The sequence below is a fragment of the Moschus berezovskii genome, chromosome 9 (genome assembly GCF_049115385.1).
Source record: "Moschus berezovskii isolate FMDL1 chromosome 9, NW_MosBer_1.0, whole genome shotgun sequence".
In the NCBI taxonomy this organism is placed as follows: domain Eukaryota; kingdom Metazoa; phylum Chordata; class Mammalia; order Artiodactyla; family Moschidae; genus Moschus; species Moschus berezovskii.
Genome location: NC_142468.1, coordinates 12439695 through 12462019, shown reverse-complemented (window position 1 = coordinate 12462019; position 22325 = coordinate 12439695). Strand labels below are relative to the sequence as shown.

Below are 22325 nucleotides of genomic sequence, written 5' to 3'. Positions count from 1 at the left end.
TTCCTGTTGTTCTGAGCTATCGTCCATGCTTGCTCTCTCTTCCTGGTTTTTTTTTTTTTGTCTTATTTGCTGGGAGTCAGAGAAGGAGCTGTCTTGAGCTATTTATCAGTCTTATCTCTCTTAGCCCTCTGTTAGTATTTTGGTCTGTGGATCTAATCCGCTTTAATTGATTGACCTCATGCAACCAGACAACAGCAAAACAACAGGAGCAAGCACAGCTGGAGCCGGGGGAGAAGGTGGATGCAGTTTTGCTAGGTGGGTACAAAGGTCATAGAGACCCGTGCAGATTTAGGAAAATAGAATTTATTTCCAAGCCATTTAATGTGAATTTTCTAGGGACAATCTGTACAGATGCTGGAGGTGACGATCTCGAATGGAAGACAGTCATTTCAGATACACCGAGAACTATCCTACAGGGCATGTCCAAAGCCTCTGACTCAACCATCATCTCTCGTGCTGTTTCCCACCCAGTTATCCTCGCTCTCTTCATATCGTTGCCGTCTACACCCCTGCCGTTAACATTATGCTTATAACATCCTTTGTGCAGCACGTCATAATCTGCCAAGATTTCATTCATCTGTCCTCAGTACCATCTAACACAGGCATTAGTATGACTGTTGTCTGTGTAGTGTTGTTCTCCTTTTTCATAGAGACAGCTGAGACCTCTTGCAGATCAGCTGGACCACAAGATGCAGAGCCTTGACAGGGCTTGGGTTTGCTGCTTCTAAATCGTAAAGACTTCTGGGACCCAGAACACACCTTCTCTTCTTCCCTCCCTGCCCTTCCTGCCACACAGCCACACGTAAACTCCTCGAAGGAAAAAGACTGGGTCATTGTCATGGGATGATAATTGGAGTTCAAACCATCTCCAGCTGCACAGCTTGGAACCTTGTCTTTTGAATGATTCCTGATAGATTTATTCTCTATCTTGGACTTCTTGAGAGAGACCTGATCTCGAATCCCTTCATAGCATATGGCTTTGTACACCAGAAGTGCACACTCATGGTTTATTGTCTCACAGTTATCCTGGGTCTAGAACAAGGAGACTATAACATTGAAAGGATGGACTTACAGTCTTCACTGAAAGATAATTAATAGTGACAAAAAGAACCCATGAGTGATCTAAATGCAGGGTGTTTTATCCTAGTGAACTTTAGTAAAAACCTCCCTCAGTCAGAATTATCTGATGAATCAAGTAGCTTATCCTTTTGTATTTCCCTGGTGGCTCAGATGATAAAGAATCTGCCTGCCATGTGGGAGGTCTGGGTTCAGTCCCTGGGTTGGGAAGATCCCCTGGAGAAGGGAATGGCTACTCAGTCCAGTATTCTTGCCTGGAGAATTCCATGAACAGAGGAGCCTGGTGGGCTACAGTCCATGGGGTCACAAATAGTCGGATACAACGGAGTGACTGACAGTTCTTGTATTCTTAGATTGTGTATATAAAGCATAATGAGACTATATGTTTGGCTTCCCTGGTGGCTCAGAGGTTAAAGCATCTGCCCGCAATGTGGGAGACCTGGGTTCAATCCCTGAGTCAGGAAGATCCCCTGGAGAAGAAAATGGCTACCCACTCCAGTATTCTTGCCTGGAGAATCCTGTGGACAGAGGAGCCTGGTAGGCTACAGTCCACGGGGTCGCAAAGAGTTGGACACGACTGAGTGACTCCACTTTCACTTTCTTTTCTAAGATGTATTGCAAATAAAATTCTCAATATAGATAACCAGTTCTCTGCTTTATCCTATAGTGTTCAAATCCCAGTTAGCTTCCCATGGTGTAAAAGCTTATTAGCACAATTCTTTTTTTTTCTATAGTGACCACACATTCTAATTTACTATTCATTCACTCATCCATTAATTTAGCAAGCACTTACTGAGCACCTGTTAAGATCCCTGCATGTGAAATGCACACAAGTACTTTAGGCAGACAGATCAGGCAGGTTATACAGATGTAAAGTGTATAATGTGTAATGTGTATACCGTCGTACATACATAACTCAGTTGCAACATGTAATACGTATAATGGAAACATCACCAACTCAATGGACATGAGTTTGGGTGAACTCCGGGAGTTGGTGATGGACAGGGCGGCCTGGCGTGCTGTGACTCATGGGGTCGCAAAGAGTCGGACACGACTGAGCGACTGAACTGAACTGAACAAGGTGAAAAGTCCATGGGTTGTAAAGTCGGACAGACCTGTATTCTAATATCAAATACATTGCATAGCAGTTGTGTGAATTCTCAAATCTCTGAATCTTCATCTTTTTAACCTATTAAATTTGGAGGGTAATTGTGAGAATTTTAAAATTATTCGCCGAGCACATAGCTCATCATCCAGATAGCCTGGGTTATGTTGCCGTAGCAAACAGCTTCAAATCTTTGCTGGCATGCAGCACCAAAGCTTTGTTTCTCACATGTTCCTCGTCTGCGGCATTGTGGCTTGTTGTCGTCCCCACTCAACGACCCAGACTGACAAAGAAGCTACTATCAGGAATTTTCTGGGTGCAGTGAAAGTGTTAGTCACTCAGTCTTGTCCGACTCTTTGCAACCCCATGGACTATAGTCTGGCCCACCTGGCTCCTCTGTCCATGGAATTTTCCAGGCAAGAGTACTGGAGTAAGTAGCCATCCCTTTCTCCAGGGGATCTTCCCAACCCAGGGATCGAACCCAGGTCTCCTGCATCACAGGCAGATTCTTTACCATCTGAGTCACCTGGGAAGCCCTGCTTCGGAGCAAATGGGAGAACTCTGGCAGGTCTCACATCAGCAATTGAATGGATGGCTCAGGGTTTTATTGGCCAACCCCTGGTTTTATTGGCCAACACCTGATTTTATTGAACAACCCTGGTCCGTTGGCCCTACTATCACAGGTGGGCCCAGAATTTCTCTTCCTATGAGCCCATGATGGAGGAGAACTACCACTGTAGTAAACAGTGCCATGGACCACTTTATTAACTCTACCCCGAATTCTGAAATGAGTATGGTGGACCTCAGTGTCTGACCCCAAGAGGGCTCACATACGTGTTGTTATCTTGTGTGATCACCTAACACTGAACTCAGAAATTCTGTGTGAAGCCAGAAATTGAGATATTGAGAACCACTTTATTTGTATATCATCATGGCATATGTTTGAGAGCCCCAGTTCTGTTTCTTTCAACTGCAGTTTTCCAAAATAGCAGCCAGTGCATTCTGCCTTCCCCTGGGGCACTCTGGAGTGATTGAGGAGACCACCTTCAAGGAGACCTTTATTTCTGAGGATTTTTCTTGCCCATATGCATTTCTGCTCCTGAAATCTGACTCCAGTATTGTAGCATCTCTAGGGTCTTCTCCATAGCAGTAACTGTGATTTGGTTGATGAGGGATCGGAAAGCTGGAGCTGGACTAATTTGAGGAACCAGGTGGGCTCATAAAGAGTCATTACTGATGAAGAATGACTTACTGACAGTTTAAAGACAGCTGTTTTCTGTACTGTTCAGTTTTTTCCTGAATGCACTTGAGGATTCTTTGGTAATGTCTTCTGATTTACCACTTGTCTTTGTATTTAATATCAAGGAGGAACATAGATTGAAATGATTGCCTTGGTAGCAACTTTAGCGGTGAAGGGTTTGGAGTTATTAAAATTTATAGTCATGCTGTTTTTTGCAGCTACACTTTACTTGTCTTGGAGAGGCTTATAAAAGGGACCAAGGAACGTGGAGAGAGAGACACTACCAAATTGTGGTAGAAAAGCAACTGTGCAAATCTTGTATTTTTAGTGTTCTATTTGCTAAAATTTACAGTTATTTCTGGGCTTCGCTGATAGCTCAGATGGTAAAGAATCCACCTGCAATGTGGGAGACCTGTGTTCGATCCCTGGGTTGGGGAGATCCCCTGGAAGAGGGCATGGAAACCCACTCCAGTATTCTTGCCTGGAGAGTCCCCATGGACAGAAGAGCCTGGTGGGCCAGAGTCCACGGGGTCGCAAAGAGTCGGACACGATTGAGTGACTGAGCACAGCACGGCACGTTTATTTCTACAGTGTTCCTTAATAACAGTGTTTCCAGACCAGTCAATCCTTGGCTTGTCCCTCTACATTCAGCTACACTCACAAGGAGAAAGACAGAGAAAAGGCACCTGACATTTATGGAGCTCCCAGTGTATACTCAGCCATATGCTGTGTGCTGCACTCACATGTATTCTTCTAAACCCTCCATTTGTCCCTTTACAGAGAAAATACCAGAAGTTAAACAGCCTGCCTGCCCAAGGTCATATATTTTAAAAGTCAGTGGTATTGTTTGAACTAAGAGATGCTATAACCTGTGTTTATCATATTGAACCAGTTAGTCTCTCTGGTAATCACAGACTGTTTTAAATGGTCCAGTGATTGGCTGCTTCATTCTCCTGTTCTCATGCATCTCATATGTGTCTGTCATATTTTATTATCTATGAAGTATTATCATATTAATCATGTCATTTCAGTTATGAAATCATGACTATCATGACATTCATGATTATCATATTAGTCGTGTTATAACAGTCCTCCAAAGTATGTAAAGCAGGTCTCCTGTCCCCATAATATCTTATTAAGACGTGGGTTCAGAAAAGTTAAATAACTTGCCCAAGGTTAGTCAGGGTTGACTCCAAAGCCAGTGTTTTGAAGTGTTTCTCATCTTCTCTTTTCTGGACACCTGTGCCAGCAGAGTTTATTTTCATGGCAGCTGAGCATGATGGATTCAAGCCTGGGCAACTCTATGGGTATTTGCCACTAAGTTTGTAATGAACTGAGACAGAGCAGTTAGCCACAGATTATAATGCCACTGTGGTCCCAAGACAAATGACGAGGAGCTTGCAGTAATGAAATCTTATTACTGCGAGGGAGGAGACCACATCTGAGGTCCAGCACAGCCACATTTACCAGTGCAGGAAACACAGTGAAACGTGTGGGTGAGGGTCTCCCCTGACAGGGGCAGCGCGCGAGCAGGATTAAGAAGACCTCTCCGAAACAGCGATTGCAATGGCAAATGTGTGGCGCCTGAGATAAGGACCCAATGTTTATTCTGGCAGAGATTAAATCTTTTCTTTGCCTGAATCTATTATGGATCTTGCAGAAAAGCTGCCCAAGTGAACGTATCTCGCTCATCAGACCACTCAGTGAGCCAGAACTGTACTTGCCTCTGCTGTTGCTGAAAAGCTGCAGAAGGCTGGTTTCAAGGTCTCCTCTCTCCCCCTGAAACCGTTCTCCATCCCTGATTAATTAGTGACTCTGAGGTGAATTGAATCACCAACCGTCCGTTCCACGCATCCAGGATTTATACAGTGGTTTTTTATAGAAGAACAGTGGTGCAATCAGCAGCCCACAGGGGTGGGCAGTGGAGTGATGGTATCTGCAGTCATGGTTTCCTAACTCCCCTAGTCCTTCAGTTCTGCTAGAAAGGTTATGACTCAGATTGTTATGGAAGAGGAAATGGCCACCCACTCCAGGATCTTGCCTTGGAGAATCCCATGGACAGAGGAGCCTGGCAGGCTACAGACACGACTGAAGTGACTTAGCAAGGCACAGGTTTTTATAGTGTTGCTTGTTTAGGCTTGGGGATGATTAGGTACCAACACATACACACACATACTCTAAGAAGTTCATGCCAACTTTTTAAGTAAGAAAAAGCAGAAAAGTCATGTTGTCATGTCTACATTCCCAAAGAATTAAGGAGAAAAAATAAAATGGATCATAATACTATGAATTATGGGTATGAAAGATGCAAAGGAAGCCATCATCAGGTTTATTTACGCATGCGTCATGTTTTAATAGGAGGTACTTTGTTTCGTGCCGGAGATGCAGAGATAGGAAAGCAAAACAAAGCTGAGAGCACACTGTCACAACACATAGGGACTTAAGAAATCTTGTTTCTTAAAAACTTAAGAAGATGAGTATGTTTAGTCTCCATTTGGGGAGGCACCCGAATCACTTCTCCCAGAGAACAGAACATGGAAATTGCAGACGTCGTTTTATGTCGCATGCTGCGCTGTCAGGGCACAAAGGAAGCAGTGATGTTTCTAAGTATCCCTGCGTACTGAAAGCAGTCTAGATTCCTGCTTTTGAAGATTAAGAGTCCTAGGCCCTTATTCATTCTTTTATTGGGCACAAGATGTGTTCACATACCAAAGGAAAATTGGCTAGTGGAGGAAAGCCTGTCTTCTGGGAAAATAAGTGATGTGTGGCAAACTACACGGAAACAAGTACCTAAACTCTCAGCAGAACTCTTACTGACTCTAAGTGTCTGTGTGTGTGTGTGTGTGTGTGTGTGTGTGTGTGTCTGTATGTGTGCGCGCGCATGCGCGTTTGGTCACTCAATCATGTCTGACTCTTTGCAACCTCATGAACTGTAGCCCTCCAGACTCCTCTGACCATGAAATTCTCCAGACAAGAATACTGGAGTGGGTTGCAGTTCCATTCTCCAGGGGATCTTCCTGACCCCGAGATCAAACCCAGGTCTCCTGCGTTGCAGGAAGACTCTTTACTGTCTGAGCCACAGAGGAAGCCCCAACTTTGTGTATAGTGAGTGCTTAATAAATAGTGTATTTACATACTGAATGAGCCAAATTAATAAATGAGATTCAGGGCAATCTCTCCTATGTCTTGGTTTCCGTGGATTCTGGACTTCTTTTCCCATATTCTTCTCCATCCTTTATCCCTCCTCTTCCTCATGAATATAAAGAAATAGAGCACAGCAGAGACCATGGGAATAAATATTGTGACTCAGTCTTGTAGAACATCAGAATTGCAGCTAAATTTTATTATTTTTGCAAGTCCAACCAACTGTTTAACCAATAAGCCTGACAACTAGAGAAATGGAGAAAGATGTCTCCTGACACCCTGCATGCTGATACATTCATAGAGGTGGCAAGAGACTGATTATATTTGATCAATGATGCTGTGTCATCTTCTGAATAGTAATTCCAACTCTTAGTCATAACCAATTATTAGAAGAGAAGAGTAAGACTTCTAATAGCATTGTTATTTACATGTCAGTGTTTCTAGGCACTTCCCAGGGGTTGGATAATGTCACCACCACCAGCATCTTCACCACAGTCGTCACCTTCATTGCACTAATGTTGCTGCTGCTGCTGCTAAGTCGCTTCAGTCGTGTCTGGAATTCGTTGTGTTCTTCCTTCTAGAAGTCTGTGTTAAGGCCACTGAGGTTCTCTTCTGCTGTGTAACATAAAGTTGTAGCAGTGAATATTACCTCCCTCTTTGGATTAATCTTAGGAATAGGGCTACAAGCGTAGGAAGAGTGCCAGCGTCTGACTCGGAAAACCCCAGCTCAGTTCCAGCTGCCTCCCCTGAGGATAAGTTTTCCAAATTCTTTCAACCTGCAGAAAGTGTCACCAGGAGTAAACCTACAGTGCCGCCTTCTATGGAATTGGCTCTTAACCATTGTGTCCACCTCCTCTGGGTCTTGATTGTCCCCAGAGTGCAAGCAGCCTTGTATTTCCCTTTTAATCCTAAGTCTGAATTGCAAAGGAGCCTACAATTCAGTGTCTGATTAGCCTTTTCTTAAAAACAGGCCTAATTCATCTCCCAGAACCTTGCAGTGTCCTTACTCACTTGTTCGGTAGTTCTGTGGTTCCAGCTTTGATATCTGTTGAGGGCAATCAAATGATGTAACCTGTGCAGTGCGGCCTCTGAGAGCAATTTGGGTGGCTTTGTACCTTTGACTTTTATGTTCGGGATGAAAGCCCGTGGAGAAACGTAGGATACTATTATTAACTTCAAGCTGACAGCTCTCTCTGGGGTACCTACAGATTCATTGTTAGTTTCAGGATCGACTTGAAAGGGAGAAAACCTTGCGGCTGGTGGTGACTTGCCTTTTGTGTCTCTTTATTATAGGAACAGGGGAAGATCGGAGTTGTCTTCAATATTGGCACCGTTGACATCTCCATCAAAGAGGAGAGGACTCCGGTCAATGATGGCAAATACCACGTGGTGCGCTTCACCAGGAACGGCGGCAACGCCACACTGCAGGTGGACAATTGGCCAGTGAACGAGCATTATCCCACAGGTACATGTTTGACTCTCGATGACCAGACTCTCATTTGTTCTCCCATTTTTGCCTCCAACTGGTGACTTTCTCACGACTGTCACCAGATCAGGAAAACACTGAATATTAAGCGTACATCATTCTTTTTTTTTTTTTGGATGAGAAGCTAAGTTATTGAATATTTATTTAGGACTGGGTTCAGGATAGGAGCTTCTGGAGACTTCCCAACTATGCACTGAATACTTCTCTTGTCTGATTAATGGTGCCCGACTGGCTCATACCAAATACAATGACTATAGATTTGCTGGGGCACTGCAGATGATGAGTAATGTGGGTAAGGGCTATCATCTCTAACATAGGCAAGTATCCATACTCATGGAATAATCAATGTGATTATTGATTAATGGTTGTGGCACCGTTTGGTCAGGTGTGGTTGAACATACAGATGGCCAGAGATGGCAGAAAGCCTGTTAAAGGAAATTTGCTAAACTTGAGGAGCATCAAGTCAGAGTAACAGGGAGAGAAAAACTTCAGTGTGGAATTTCATTCATTTGGTTGACTTTGCCCTTTTTTTTTTTTCCCGCTGTCATTTATACTAGCCTACCTTGATTTTCAGAGATCGGTCCTAACAGGCATTTTAATAGGCATGCTGGTATGGGAGGGAGAGGGGTTCATCAGTTGTTTAAATTTTATAGTCAAGGAGAAAACTCCCAGGGCCAGATGGCTGAATCAAGGGCAGTGGGAAGAAAGGTTGCCTTCTTTAGAAAGACTGTTCAAATAATCCCTTAGCTTTCCCTCTTATCTTTCACTTCTACGGAGAGCCTGAGTGCTGATTGTACAAATGCCCAGAATGGGAGGAAAAATTCTTTGGCTAAAGACTTGTTGCTTCATCATTGCATTATCACCTGTGCATACAAGAGAATAGCTCAGAATATTGAACTTGTCACTAATGTGGGCACGTATGTGATGCCTAACTCTCTCTCTCCTACACTCCAAATGGCCCATGATTTTCTCACTGTTACCACTTTCCTTTTAGTGAGGTGGCCCAGGGGTGAGGAAGCCAGAAGCACCTTTCCAGAAGTGTCAGAGCCATTTAGCTAATAATCATCATACATGAGAGAAATATGTAAAGTACATTTGCCTATTTGTGGCCCAAGAATGTCACATTGCTTGAAGGCTGGGATTATTTTTTTCATGCCTGAGTCAGCATTGCTTTTCTTTAAAAGCCAATCAGAAGTAACTGTGCTACTGGGTTTTTCTTCTATCAGGCATAGTCCTCCTATGTCTGGATTAAGATTTACGGAAGCATTCACAGACGAACATACAAGACCCCCAAAGTACTGAAGCACAAGGCCCCACCCACTCACTTATCCACCATCTCAATATCCATCTCACCATACAGTATCTAGCTCAGTCTTTGCTGGGAGTCTCTCAACATACTCTTAGCACTTCTCAGATTCTTATAGGCATCAAGATGACCTTCTATGTTTATCACTGAGCCTTTGAGGAAAGCCAGAGGTGTTAGCAGCTACTGTGAATTCTCAGCATCATCCACATTCACCAGGCACTAATAGACCTGATTTTTAAATGCTTCTTGCTCCAACTCCAGGGGCTGAGGAGTGGGAGCCATCAAAATAGCCTGAAATCTTACAAACTGTTCATTTGTTCATAGGAAAAATCAATCCCTCTCTGTGCGTACTATCATTGGCCCTGCTGCTGCTGCTGTAGGGATTGTTCTGTTTCTATTAGGAATTTCAAAGATTCTAAACTGATGCTAACACTTGCCCTGAGCCAATACGGAATTCATGAGTTTGCTGCTAGCAGTGAGCAGGCTCTTTAATGGCTGTTTTTAAAGCCACATATATGTAAGAAAACCAGTCACCCCAGCTGTGTGCCTGTCTCTTTGTATCTTTAGTTCCAGATTATGGGTCGTTTCCTATGTTTTCAAAACAGAATAAATTTTTCTTTAATGGCATTGCTTCCCACTGAAAACCATTATGACTAGTAAATATTGGTAACTGTTATTTAGTAATAATATGTGTTATTGTTGCAGTACATGGTACAGTATAGCAGTTATAAGTATGGGCTTTGGAGTCAACTGGCTGGAGTTGGGATCCTGGTCCCGTTAGCTGTAATTCCAAGGCCTGCTAAATTAAGACCTTGAAATGCCCTAAGCTCTAAAATGTTTGGCACATGTCCCCACATGTGTAAAATAAGTGTAAGAATTTCTCACAGTTCTGACTTTTTTCTCTGAGGGTCTCTATAATGCTTTCAAAAATATGTCAGATTCTTTCTCCCCACATTTTCCTGTGTTATTCTCCCTGCTTTCTTAGTTCTCTAGATAAGGGCTCTTTCTTCCTATTTGGTGATCCAGTTCCAAACCTTAATGAAGATGTTGATCCTCCCGAGTCTCTGTTTCCTAGTCTATAACACGTGATGATGATACTACTACTCTCCGGGGCTAATGTGAATATATGTGTAAAATATCCTGTATAATGCTGGGGCAGATAAGTCATTACTCAATGAATGTTAGCTCTGAGGATTAGCAAACCTTTGACTAGCGTTTCTTACTGTTACATATTCACTCATACAGACTACTTCATTAAATAGCCTGTAAATTAGGCAGGGTAGACATCTTTATTCTCTGTTTCAAATTTAAAATGAAACCAGGGGAGATATTGTGTTTTTTCCTGAGGTCATGAGAGAATACGAAATGAGGGACAGAACTGAGACCAGATTCTCCGATTCCAAGCTGAGCGCCATTTCTAATATTCCTCCCATAGCAAATTGGGGGATATTTTGAAAAATGAAAAGAGAGAAATGAGCATCTTTCTTGTGTCATCTTATATTTATTCCTTTTCTTAAAGTGTCATATTACAAAGATCAGTACAATAACCACACAAAGGTGGTTGGAGTAGAAAATCCTCTTTTAAAAAAGACAAGTTCTCTTAGCTGTTCTAGAAGACTCATTTGTAGTGAGACCAAGCTGTCCTCCTAACGACAATGGTAATGTACTTCCCTGAAGCAGTTGGAGGAATACTGAGTATTTAAAGAAGCTGTCACTTTCCCCCGTTACCTGGATTGGAAATGGCTTTGGGAAGTTAGCTTTGTAGTTGAACCAGGACTTCCTAGGAGTGTCTCACCTTTTCAGGTCTGGATACCTTATTTTCTCTCCCTCTTATTTTCCTGTGCTACTGAAGGGATCCATTTTACTAAATTTAAAGCTTCGTTAGAGCAATCTGGCGATATTTGTTTATTTTTCAACCATAAGATCAAAATGCCCTCTGTATCTAGGTATCGAAGAACAAAGCAACTTGGTCAAGATCTTTATATAGTTTCTGCAAAAGTGATATATTCATCCATTCCCCAAGCCATCTTGTTTTTTTTGTTTGTTGGAGTATAATTGCTTTAGCATGTTGTGTTAGCGTATGCTGTACAGCAAAGTTCATCAGTTGTATGTTTACATATATCACCTCCCTCTTGAATCTCCCTCCCACCCTCCCCTACCACACCCCTCTGCTGCTGCTAAGTCACTTCAGTCGTGTCCGATTCTGTGTGACCCTATAGACGGAAGCCCACCAGGCTCCCCCGTCCCTGGGATTCTCCAGGCAAGAACACTGGAGTGGGTTGCCATTTCCTTCTCCAATGTGTGAAAGTGAAGTCGCTCAGTCGTGTCCGACCCTTAGCGACCCCATGGACTGCAGCCCACCAGGCTCCTCCATCCATGGGATTTTCTAGGCATGAGTACTTGAGTGGCTTGCCATTGCCTTCTCCGACCACACCCCTCTAGGTCAAAACAAATCCCCAAGCCGAGCTTCCTGTGCTTTATAGCAGGTTCCCACCAGCAATCGATTCCACAGTGGCGGTGTGTGTACGTCAATCCTAATCTCCCAGTCCGTCCCACTCTCTGCTTCCCCACTTCCATGTCCACATGTCCATTCCCTACATCTGTGTCTCTATTCCTGTCCTGGAAATAGATTCATCTGCACCATTTTTCTAGATTCCACGTATGTACATTAATATGCGATATTTTTTTTTCCTCTTTCTGACTTACTTCACTTTGTATGACAGGTTCTAGGTCCATCCACATCTCTGCAAGTGACCCTGTTTCTTTCTTACTGCTACTGATAAGTCTAGAAACCCCCAAGAGGAGTCAAGTTGTGCTACTTGTCTCAAGCTACCGTTTAAACAGGAGAGAATTGCAGAGGCACTCCTACAGGATATTCAGTTACCTCACCCCATCCTGAGGCCATGCTCTCAGGAAGCTCTTTTTGCTCAGCAGGTCCCTGTACACCAGGATGAATGGGTCAACTCCAGAACCTTCTCACAGACATTTATAGGATTTTGAGTGACTCGACTGAAACGTCCCACTGTGAAGGATGTAGAAACCAGCTGGGCCCATGGCAGGTAGTACTGGCTCTTCGTGTATCAGGAAGGCTCCAAAATGAAAATAGTTCTGTCGCCATCAGAATCTTCTATCTCTTAATTCTGGGAGATCCGACTCAAAAGCAGCTTCTTTCTTTGAACCTGAAAATAGAAAGGCTAAGGAACAGGAGAGGGCAATAAAAGAAGAATATGCCCAGAGTTAGCACCCAGGCACTGACAGATGTTCCTTATAAAGCCTCTAATTGCTTTCTTGACACAGGATGGTGGAGGGGACAAGGGAGGGGAAGTGAAAGGTGAGTCGAGTGTGAGGAATTAACTTTAGCCCCGGCTCTAGATCTCCCCGTGGCTCAGACAGTAGAGAGTCCGCCTGCAGTGCAGGAGACCCGGGTTCGCTCCCTGGGTCGGGGAGATCCTCTGGAGAAGGGAATGGGTGCCCACTCCAGTATTCTTGCCTAGAGAATTCCATGGACGGAGGAGACTGGCGGGCTACAGTCCATGGGGCTGCAAAGAGTCAGACACGACTGAGTGACTTCACTTTCACTTTCTACAGGAGCTGCAGGTAATTTTGGCAGTGGGGAACAAGTTGATTGACTCTCTAATAGATACTACTCTCCTTTGTAAATTAAATGCTCAAATAGCATCTGGATTCCCTGGTGGCTCAGACGCTGAAACGTCTGCCTGCAGTGCGAGAGACTTGGGTTCGATCCCTGGGTTGGGACGATCCCTTGGAGAAAGAAATGACAAACCATTCCTGTACTCTTGGGAAAAGCCCATGGACGGAGGAGCCTGGCAGGCTACAGTACATGGGGTCGCAAGGAGTCGGGCACGACTGAGCAACTTCTTTAGATCCCCTGGGAGGCTCAGCAGATTGGGGATATTAAAGATCCTCTCTCTGCCGTGAATAGGGGGTGCTGTTGGGACTCAGGTGCTCAGGGCTTTCAGAACCCGGAACATGGTACAATGATGGGACTGCTCAGGTTAGATCCAGGCTTCCTGGAAAATGAAGATGGATAAGCAGCTTCAATGTGTAAACCTCGCCATCTTCCCGTGGCAGGCGGTGCTGAGAAGAGCAGAGTCTCAGTGTCCCTCCTTCCTTGACGTCACGCACCGAGTTCATGGACGTGCTCTTGATTTGATGCCTCTCCTCTGTCAGTAAAATGACCACCAGTGACCTATTTTTCAATCCTGTTTGACCACCCGACTCAGAACATGAAAAAAGGTGTAGACGTGGTTCCCCTTCAAGGACACCAGATCAGAAAACACTTTCTTTATGTTCGAATGTGTCAAGCCCCACAGAACCCTTTTTTTTTTAATAGGGATTGAAAGTAAAAGCTATACTGATAAATAAACTATTGCTATAGTGCTTCCTGGAGTAGGAAATGGTGACCCACTCCAGTGTTCTTGCCTGGAGAATCCTATGAACAGAGGAGCCTGGCAGGCCATGGTCCATGGGGTTGCAGAGAGTCGGACACGACTGAAGCAACTAAGCACCAATGTTCTTGCCTGGAAAATTCCATGGACAGGGAAGCCTGGCGGGCTGCAGTCCGTGGGGTCCCAAAGACTCGAACACGACTGAGTGACTTAGCACACGTACTCTTGCCTGGAAAATCCCATGGACGGAGGAGCCTGGTAGGCTGTGGTCCATGGGGTCGCTAAGAGTCGGGCACGACTTCACTTTCACTTTTCACCTTCATGCATTGGAGAAGGAAATGGCAACCCACTCCAGTGTTCTTGCCTGGAGAATCCCAGGGGAGCCTGGTGGGCTGCCGTCTATGGGGTCGCACAGAGTCGGACACGACTGAAGTGACTTAGCAGCAGCAGTGCTTACTGATGCTCACCTTCCTATACCTCTCTGCCTTTACTCCTGATCCCCTCCTGTGAGGGGACTGTGTTTGGTATTATTACCACCATGCTCATATTAAGGTTAGATTGTTGAGCCTCTGAAAGTCAAAATAACCAGTATCACACATCATGAGGGGAGGATCCAAGATACCCGTCCTCATCCTCAGATTGCACTTCCTCAAATTTCTTTCTCATTTTCCTCTTTCTCCAAGTCATCATTTTACCGATACGGACACGAGGTTATGAGATGTTCATTTTTATTTTTTTATTAAGATATTCTTAAATAGAAGTCCTTGCCTGAGCTTGTTTAGTTAGTAGGATTTCTCAGCCTTGGTGCTGTTGAGATTCAGGGCTGGATAATCCTTTGCTGTGACGGCTGCCCAGTGCATTGTGGGATGTTTAGCAGGACCCCCTGATTTCCACCCACTTTATTCCAGTAGCGTCTCCACGAACATCAAATGTCTCCTGGGGATATACTGCCCCTGGTTGAGAATTACTGAGTTAAAGAAAGTCTTCAGCGTATTTCATTTCGAATGCTTATTATCCCTTCATTGTTTAGACAGCAGACATGGGGATAAGAGAAGTGTTTTGTTGTTGTTATTCACCTCTCATCCTAGAAAACTGAGACTTTGAAGGGTTAAAAACAAGTCTGTGTGCTTGACATGATGCTGGAATTTCTCAGGCCTTGAGTTTTCATTAATTCCTAGCCAGGAGGTTTTTTTTCCTTTTCTTTCGTCTTTGCCTGCAAACATTTGAGGCCTTGCCAGAGTTGAAGCGCACATTAAAACAAGCCCCATCTACCTGCTCATTCATCCGTTCAGGACAAGTGTTACTTTCAGTTCAACTGGAGAAAAAACATAGATGGTGAAGTCCGGCAAAAGGAATAAGAAGTATAAACTCAACCCAAAGGGAAAGCCATATTTGAGCATGATTTCCAGACTGTAGAGCTATAGCATCAAATAGACTCACTTAGTAAAGGTGTTTGAACATTGCTAAGTATATTTTAAAACCGCCTTGCAATAAGTTCTTCAAATATTTGATCACAAGATGTATCAATTAATTGATCAAACCAGTGTATGCTAAATACTTGCGTGGCTAAACAGTCATTTTTTTTCCCCAATTTGTCAGGAATGAATTAGGATTCAGAGGTGGGTGAGTTTCTATTTACAAGAGACTTTCAGCTTCCTAGGGTTTGTCTTTGGTGAAAAACATTTAATTTTATATATACTTATATGTACATATATGTGTATGTACGTATGCACACACATATATACATGGGACACACACATACACATACATATATGTATGTGTGTGTGAGAGAGAAGCAGCATTCTTTAACCTGGCTGCAAATGGGATTCTCGGGAAGTTTTAAAACTCTCTGGGTGCCCAGGCCCCAGGCCCAGGTGATCTAATTTAATTGGTCTGGGGTGTGGCCCACGCATCAGCAACTTCAGTATCACCTGAGAGCTTGTTAAAAATGCAGAATCTGGGGCCCCACTCTAAATCTACTGAATCAGAATCTGAATTGAACAAGGTCCCCAGCTGACTCATGTGCACTGTGAAACTTGAGAAGCACTGGTCCAGGCGTCAGTAGTTTTAGGGAGCTCCCGAGGTGATTCTTTGTGCAGGTAGGTTTGAAAATCACTGATCTTTAGAAAGCTAAGAATCTCTCTTTTCTTCCTTCAGAGTGCATGCCAGTACTGTTCAATGTGGTAGCCACTAACCACACCTACCACATTTGCCATATAACTTGTATGACTGAGGCCCTGAAGGTTTATTTTTATTGTGCAATTATTATGTCCTAGGCACTTAGGGCGGAGAAGGCAATGGCAAGCCACTCCAGTATTCTTGCCTGGAAAATCCCATGGACAGAGGAGTCTAGTAGGCTATAGTCCATGGGGTCGCAAAGAGTCGGACACAACTGAGCAACTTCACTTCACTTCAAACACATTTTTCATTCAAGTCTCAGGCTAACACTTTGATACTGGTGACTGGTATTGGACAGTGTGGGACTAGAATATTCTCTTTTATTTCCTTCTTTCTGTTTTATATAAATCTTCATCTACACCATTGATAAGACAATGCACATTTACCTTCCTATACCTCCTGGACGCATCTAATGCATTTTGTCATTACATAGTCACTGTCATAATATCAAGTACTAGTGTCAGTCAGTCTTGTTCAACTCTTTGCAACCCCACGGATGTAGCCCACCAGGCTCCTCCGTCCATGGGATTCTCCAGACCAGGATACTGGAGTGGGTTGCCATGCCCTTCTGCAGGGAATCCTCCCAACCCAGGGATCGAACCCCCAGGTCTCCTGTGTTGCAGGCAGATTCATTAGTGTCTGAGCTACAGGGAAGCCCTGCACATGTGCTCCACTCAGTTTATAGGGTCGTTGTCTCAGAGATGGAGTAAATGGAGACGCCAGCGTTTGTGAGCCAGACTTATCCAGATGGTGACGGTCGCTCTTGGCTGAGTGTTTACAACACACTCCCTACTTCATGTTCAGCATCTTAGCCCTAATGGAACCCTTGAGGTCAAGGTCATTCTGTCCCCATTTTACAGAGGAAGAGCAGTCTGAGAGTTCAGGTACTTACCTGGCTCACGTAGCAAGCTGTTATTCTGATCCAAGACCATCCTCCTTGAGAGCTGTGGGTTTAACCACACTCTGTGTCTTCCAGGGGCTCTCTGTAATACACCGGGACACTGGTAAGCCCCAGAAATTCGGGACTTATCCCAAGTCTGGACAATTTAGAAGTTTTCTCTCAAGTTCAGTTTTCTATTTCTGCCAAGTTAGAAGTCAGCACTTCCCTGGGCATTTATGACACTTGCCTTCCTGTTCACCGTCTCTCAGGCCTTGGGAACTTGGAGGCTGTTTCCTTTCACCATCCTATTTTACCTTCTAGCAACATATTTGGAGAAGGCAATGGCAAGCCACTCCAGTACTCTTGCCTAGAAAATCCCATGGATGGAGGTGCCTGGTAGGCTGCCGTCCGTGGGGTTGCTAAGGGTCGGACATGACTGAGCGACTTCACTTTCACTTTTCACTTTCACACATTGGAGAAGGAAATGGCAACCCACTCCAGTGTTCTTGCCTGGAGAATCCCAGGGACGGGGGAGCCTGGTGGGCTTCTGTCTATGGGGTCGCACAGAGTTGGATACGACTGAAGTGACCTAGCAGCAGCAGCAGCAGCAACATATTTAAGCAGACAGGAAGAGCTTCATTAGGTGAAAGTCTGTTTTACGGTTTCATGGTCTTACTTGGAGAATGAGAGAGCAGTGAGAGAGTGGTTAGTATTTTTTCCTTAATTTTTGTTTTATCAGGCAAACCTCCTTTCTCTTCTGCAAGTTCCCAGCCACAAGATAAATAGCCTTGTGTCTTACAAGTTAAATACAATTACTGCTATCAAACCTAGAGCCTTTCTCTCCCTCTCAATGTCTCTTAGAAGCTGATAAGAGTTTCAAGTAAACTGTGGGCCTCTGGCTAATGCTAAAATTAAACATAACCACCCAGAAGACAAAAAAGACAAAGATGTGTACGTAGATATATGTAAATTATATATTTACACATGATTTTATTTAATATCTATGTAATCATCCTATGGAAGAGAAGAATATTTCCAGTAGAGGGAAAGGTACCCATGGACACATGGGACAAGGGCACAGAGACACGTGGCATATGCTTCTGAGACATTAGGCCAACACATGACTCAAGGTTATTTATAAAATAAATAGCATACAAAGGAGCTTATTATAACGATGAAACTTTCTATTATATAACATGATAGCAATTATAGTAACTGAATAGAATTCATTTGTGTACAGGGCAGTGCTTTGAGCCTAGACATTTGTTGAGCAGAAGAATAATTTTCCTGGAAAATCCTATAGGACTTTATGAGATGTACACTTAGTCTTAAGTCCTGGTTTATGTTTTTCTCATCTTCAATAGACTGTCTTGGGATTTGAAGAAGCTGAATTTTTACTAATTAAAAGGTGCATGAAAATTGTTTATTTACCCATAAGTTAAGTATTATACATATTGTAGTCCAGGAGCTTAATGAAATAAGAATAAGAAATTTGAGGGTCACTTCTAGGCACTATTTAAGTAGGGATATAAGAAAAATGATTTCTTAATTTCTATGAATAATGAGTACATTTTTATTAAGCCCGATCCATGGAATGATCCTTTGAAGCTTAGAATTAGAGCATGGTCACAATTTAATGTGATTTTCAAATTATGCTCATTTGCGATAGTGTGACATAAAAATACTAATAACATCTTACTCTATGCAAGGCCTTAGTAACAACAAGAATTATTTTGAATTAAAACAGTCATCAAATATTGCATAATTCCAAAGCTGGGCCAAGTGAATTACAAGTTTTTGTTTGTCCATTGTCACAGAGAAGCTCCAGCAGTAAATGAAATTATGGCCTGCAGAATTTGACTTTAATTATGAAAATCTAGAATTATTATCCTAAGCTGAAACACAATTTTCTCTCTGCCCCAGAGTTATGTGAGCAGCAAATGTCCTAACACTCGCCCAAGTATACAGCTTTATTTATAGGAAAACTTTCCAATTTTCAGTCTCCTCAATTTAAGCTTTGCACAAGTTTTGCAGGGTCCCTGCAGTTATTTAAAGCCTAAAAAAAGAATGCTTAGCTTCTTAGAGGAAGATAGTACATAAATATCCAATAATAATAATATATATTCACATACAGGATGTCGTTTATAATTCTATAAAGCACAGAGGTAATGAAAGGCGCTCTAAACTGTAAATCACTCAATCGATTGTAATCATATTGCAGCTCATCTCAAAGAGATAAAGACCTTCCACTCCTCTTAAATCCCTGTCAATACCCCAGCAGCCTGAAGAAAGGGGAAAGGAGGGTCAGAGAAGGAAGGACAGATGAGTCAAGGACAAAGAGGCACTTTTAATCTTCAATTCATGGAATTATCGTGGATTGGATTAGGTTCCCAGTGACAGTCACAGTTTGCTCCACGAGATGCATGAATTTTCCACACGGTACTTTTACAGCTTTACAATAAGTCCCTGACACTGTGTTGGCCTGGTTGGAGGGGTTTGCCAAGTGCAAATGATGGATACACAATGCTGCATAAGAATACTTAGGGACCAGGTGCAGAATTAGAAAATGACAATGAAGGCCAAAAGTGAAAGGTTATAGCAAAACCAATGATGGAAGTAAGTGGACAACGGACCAGAAAAAATTTTATATTGCATTTTCAAATAGCAGAAGCACTTCAAAAGTCTTTTTATTAACTGATGTTGCCTTTAAGATAAAAAATATTGCTAATCCTCCTTCTCATCAGTGGAGTGGATTTGAGCTGAGTGATCTCTTTATGCATGCATTCATTCACCTTTCAACAAATGTTTATTCAAAGTGTACTTTACATGTGAATCCATGCTAGGTGATGGGTCTAATGGGAACAAAACCAACCCAGGCCCTCAAGGGTTTCATAGTCCAGTGGAAGAGAATTGCATGTACCGAAGCAAGGTAACACTAAACCTAAATTTGATTGTGCAGTTATTGTGTCAGGCACTAAACATGGTTCTTAGATTAAATCTTCACAGTCGCCCTAAGGAGAGGCTATTCTTATCATCGCTTTGCGAATGGAATTTGGAGGTTTATGACATTAACTCCCTGGGTCATAAGTTAGTCCATGAAGATCTGGAACTTCCGTCTGTAACTCTTAGAAGGCAAGCCTAACGCTCCTGTGTGCTACAGTCCAGCTGCAGTTCCAAAGAGTGCAGCAGAGTGCTGTCAGTCAGGCGAGAACAGGGTTCAGCGGCATGTGGATGTGTCTGATGGAACCCGAGGACCAGACAAGGCTGGGTATGGGATGGAATTTAGGTTGTAATCTTGGACTGTCTAGGCTAATGCTAACGAACTCTGCCCCTCTACCTAGACAGGTGTCTGATACGTGTTAGTCACTCGGTAATGTCCAACTCTTTGCGACTAACACTTATCAGACATATGTCTGCCAACATAAGCATAATACTGTGATTTGACAGTTTACACCTTTGTACTGAGATCACTGATAGGCTGGCCACATTCATGGATTGTTTTCACTTAGTGTAATCTGTCCATTGATTGCAGGAGAGAAATATGAATCTCCCTCTTTTACAGATGAATAAACCAAGGTGTGGGGAGTTTGAGCACATTTCTTTTCTTCCAGTCACAGGACTGGGAAGTGTCAGCACTGGGATTCTACACAAATGTGTTCGTTCCTACACTCCTATCCCCGTTACCCTACTTTCCCGTCTATTTCCCAGGAGCTTTCCAGTTTGCACTGTACGTGGAGCTCGAATTCATTTGGCTGACAGATGTATATTCACTTGCAAATGTACTACTGTTTCTCACATGCCAGTGTATGCAGTACACTCTGTAATCACATTATTAAACACTTACTAGAAATGTGCTTCTGGCCAAAGCACAATTGCCAGTCTCAATGTTTAATTAAACTCGATTTGTCTTCATTTTAATCACATCAGAGAAATGTGGTTTTCTCAGAGTTCAAGGGTGAAGTCTTCATTCCACATGTCTACCAGTGTTTCAGAGCTGTGTATCCTGGAGAAGGGAATGAGGAGAGTACAAAATATCCTTCCGTAAAAGATTTTAGGAGTTGGTGATGGACAGGGAGGCCTGGCGTGCTGTGATTCATGGGGTCGCGGAGAGTCGGACACGACTGAGCGACTGAACTGAACTGAACTGAACTGAAAAGATTTTAGAGGAATAATATTAGTTAATAATAGGTAATACTGACATAGTACTTATTCTGTGCCAGCTTCCTGGATTATCACATTGAATCCTTCTTATAGCATCCTGGAAAGGGAGTTTGTTATTATTCCCATTTTAGAGATGAAGAAGCAGAGGCTCAGAGACGTTAATTTTTTTTTGTTTGTTTTCCTTTTTCTTTAATACGGTTGCCATCTTACATGATAAACTATTAAGCACCTTCTTAAACAGCATCTAGTCTAATTTCTTGCTGCACCAGTGGGCACTCTAGGATAGAACTCTTATCACCACTGATATTCATGGAGTACTGTACTTACGTGCAGTACACCTAACTCATGTTGGTTCATAATTGAGTAGTGGTATTTTCTAAAAATGGATTAATGCACACATCCAGACCACATTAAATTTTCAACTTGGAGTTCACACAAAGTCCTTTGTATAGTAGCTGTCACTCGGGACTGCAGTTTGAAATCCAGGAAGTGGGAAGAATGTCTTTTTATTTTGTTATTGATGCTTCTTTCTTCCTTTCTCCTTCCTTCCTCCCTCTTTTCCTTTCTTTCTTAATAAGAAGGTTAAAATAAATGGGTTATTAAGGAAATCGGAGTCTAGTAAACATAACATTGAAAACTTAAGATGGTCACAAATGATACTCTCCAGTATCATACAGCTGGTGGTTGATAGGGTCAACTTGGATTTGAATATGGGCATGGAGACTCTGATGAACTTCCCTGGTAACTCAGTGGTAAAGAATCTGCTTGCCAATGTGGAGACACAAGTTTGATCCCTGGGTCCGAAAGACCCCCTGGAGAAGGAAAGGGCCACCCACTCTAGTGTTCTTGCCTGGGAAATCCTATGGCCAGAGGAGCCTGGCAGGCTACAGTCCATGGGGTCACAAAAGAGTTGGACATGACTTTGAAACTGAACAACAATGGAGACCTGATACCTTTATTTAGAGAAACTTTTTTCTGTAAAAGGCTAAATAGTGAATATTAGTGTCTTTGGGGGTCATAAGCTCTTTGTTGTAGCTATTTAACTCTGCTGTTATGGTGAAAAACCGACAGTAGACAATACATAAATACACACATACATGAATGAGAAGGGCTGTGTTCTGATAAAAAGATATTTAAATCAACTTGTGGTGAGCCAGATTTGCTACTTTGTTGTAGTTGGGAGACCCTGGTCTTGATTATTCATATTTTGAAGCTATAGCTCTGTTTTTACTGATCCATAGGCTTTATTATATGGGCTATGTCATCTCTATTTGGAATAGCGGAGAAAGATAATCTCTAAGTAGGTGAGTCTGATCCCAAGAGACACAGAATAAACGGT

General features: G+C 43.0%; 1 protein-coding gene across 13 annotated transcripts in view; it reads left to right on the top strand.

The window, feature by feature from the left end:
* NRXN3 (neurexin 3) overlaps positions 1-22325 on the top strand; it is a 1766916-nt gene that overhangs the window by 1549632 nt on the left and 194959 nt on the right. For all 13 annotated transcript variants that reach the window (XM_088840264.1, XM_088840266.1, XM_088840265.1 and 10 more), the window contains one exon: positions 7860-8031. In XM_088840264.1, coding sequence (XP_088696390.1) covers positions 7860-8031 — 172 coding nt within the window. The remainder of the gene's footprint in view (positions 1-7859; positions 8032-22325) is intronic.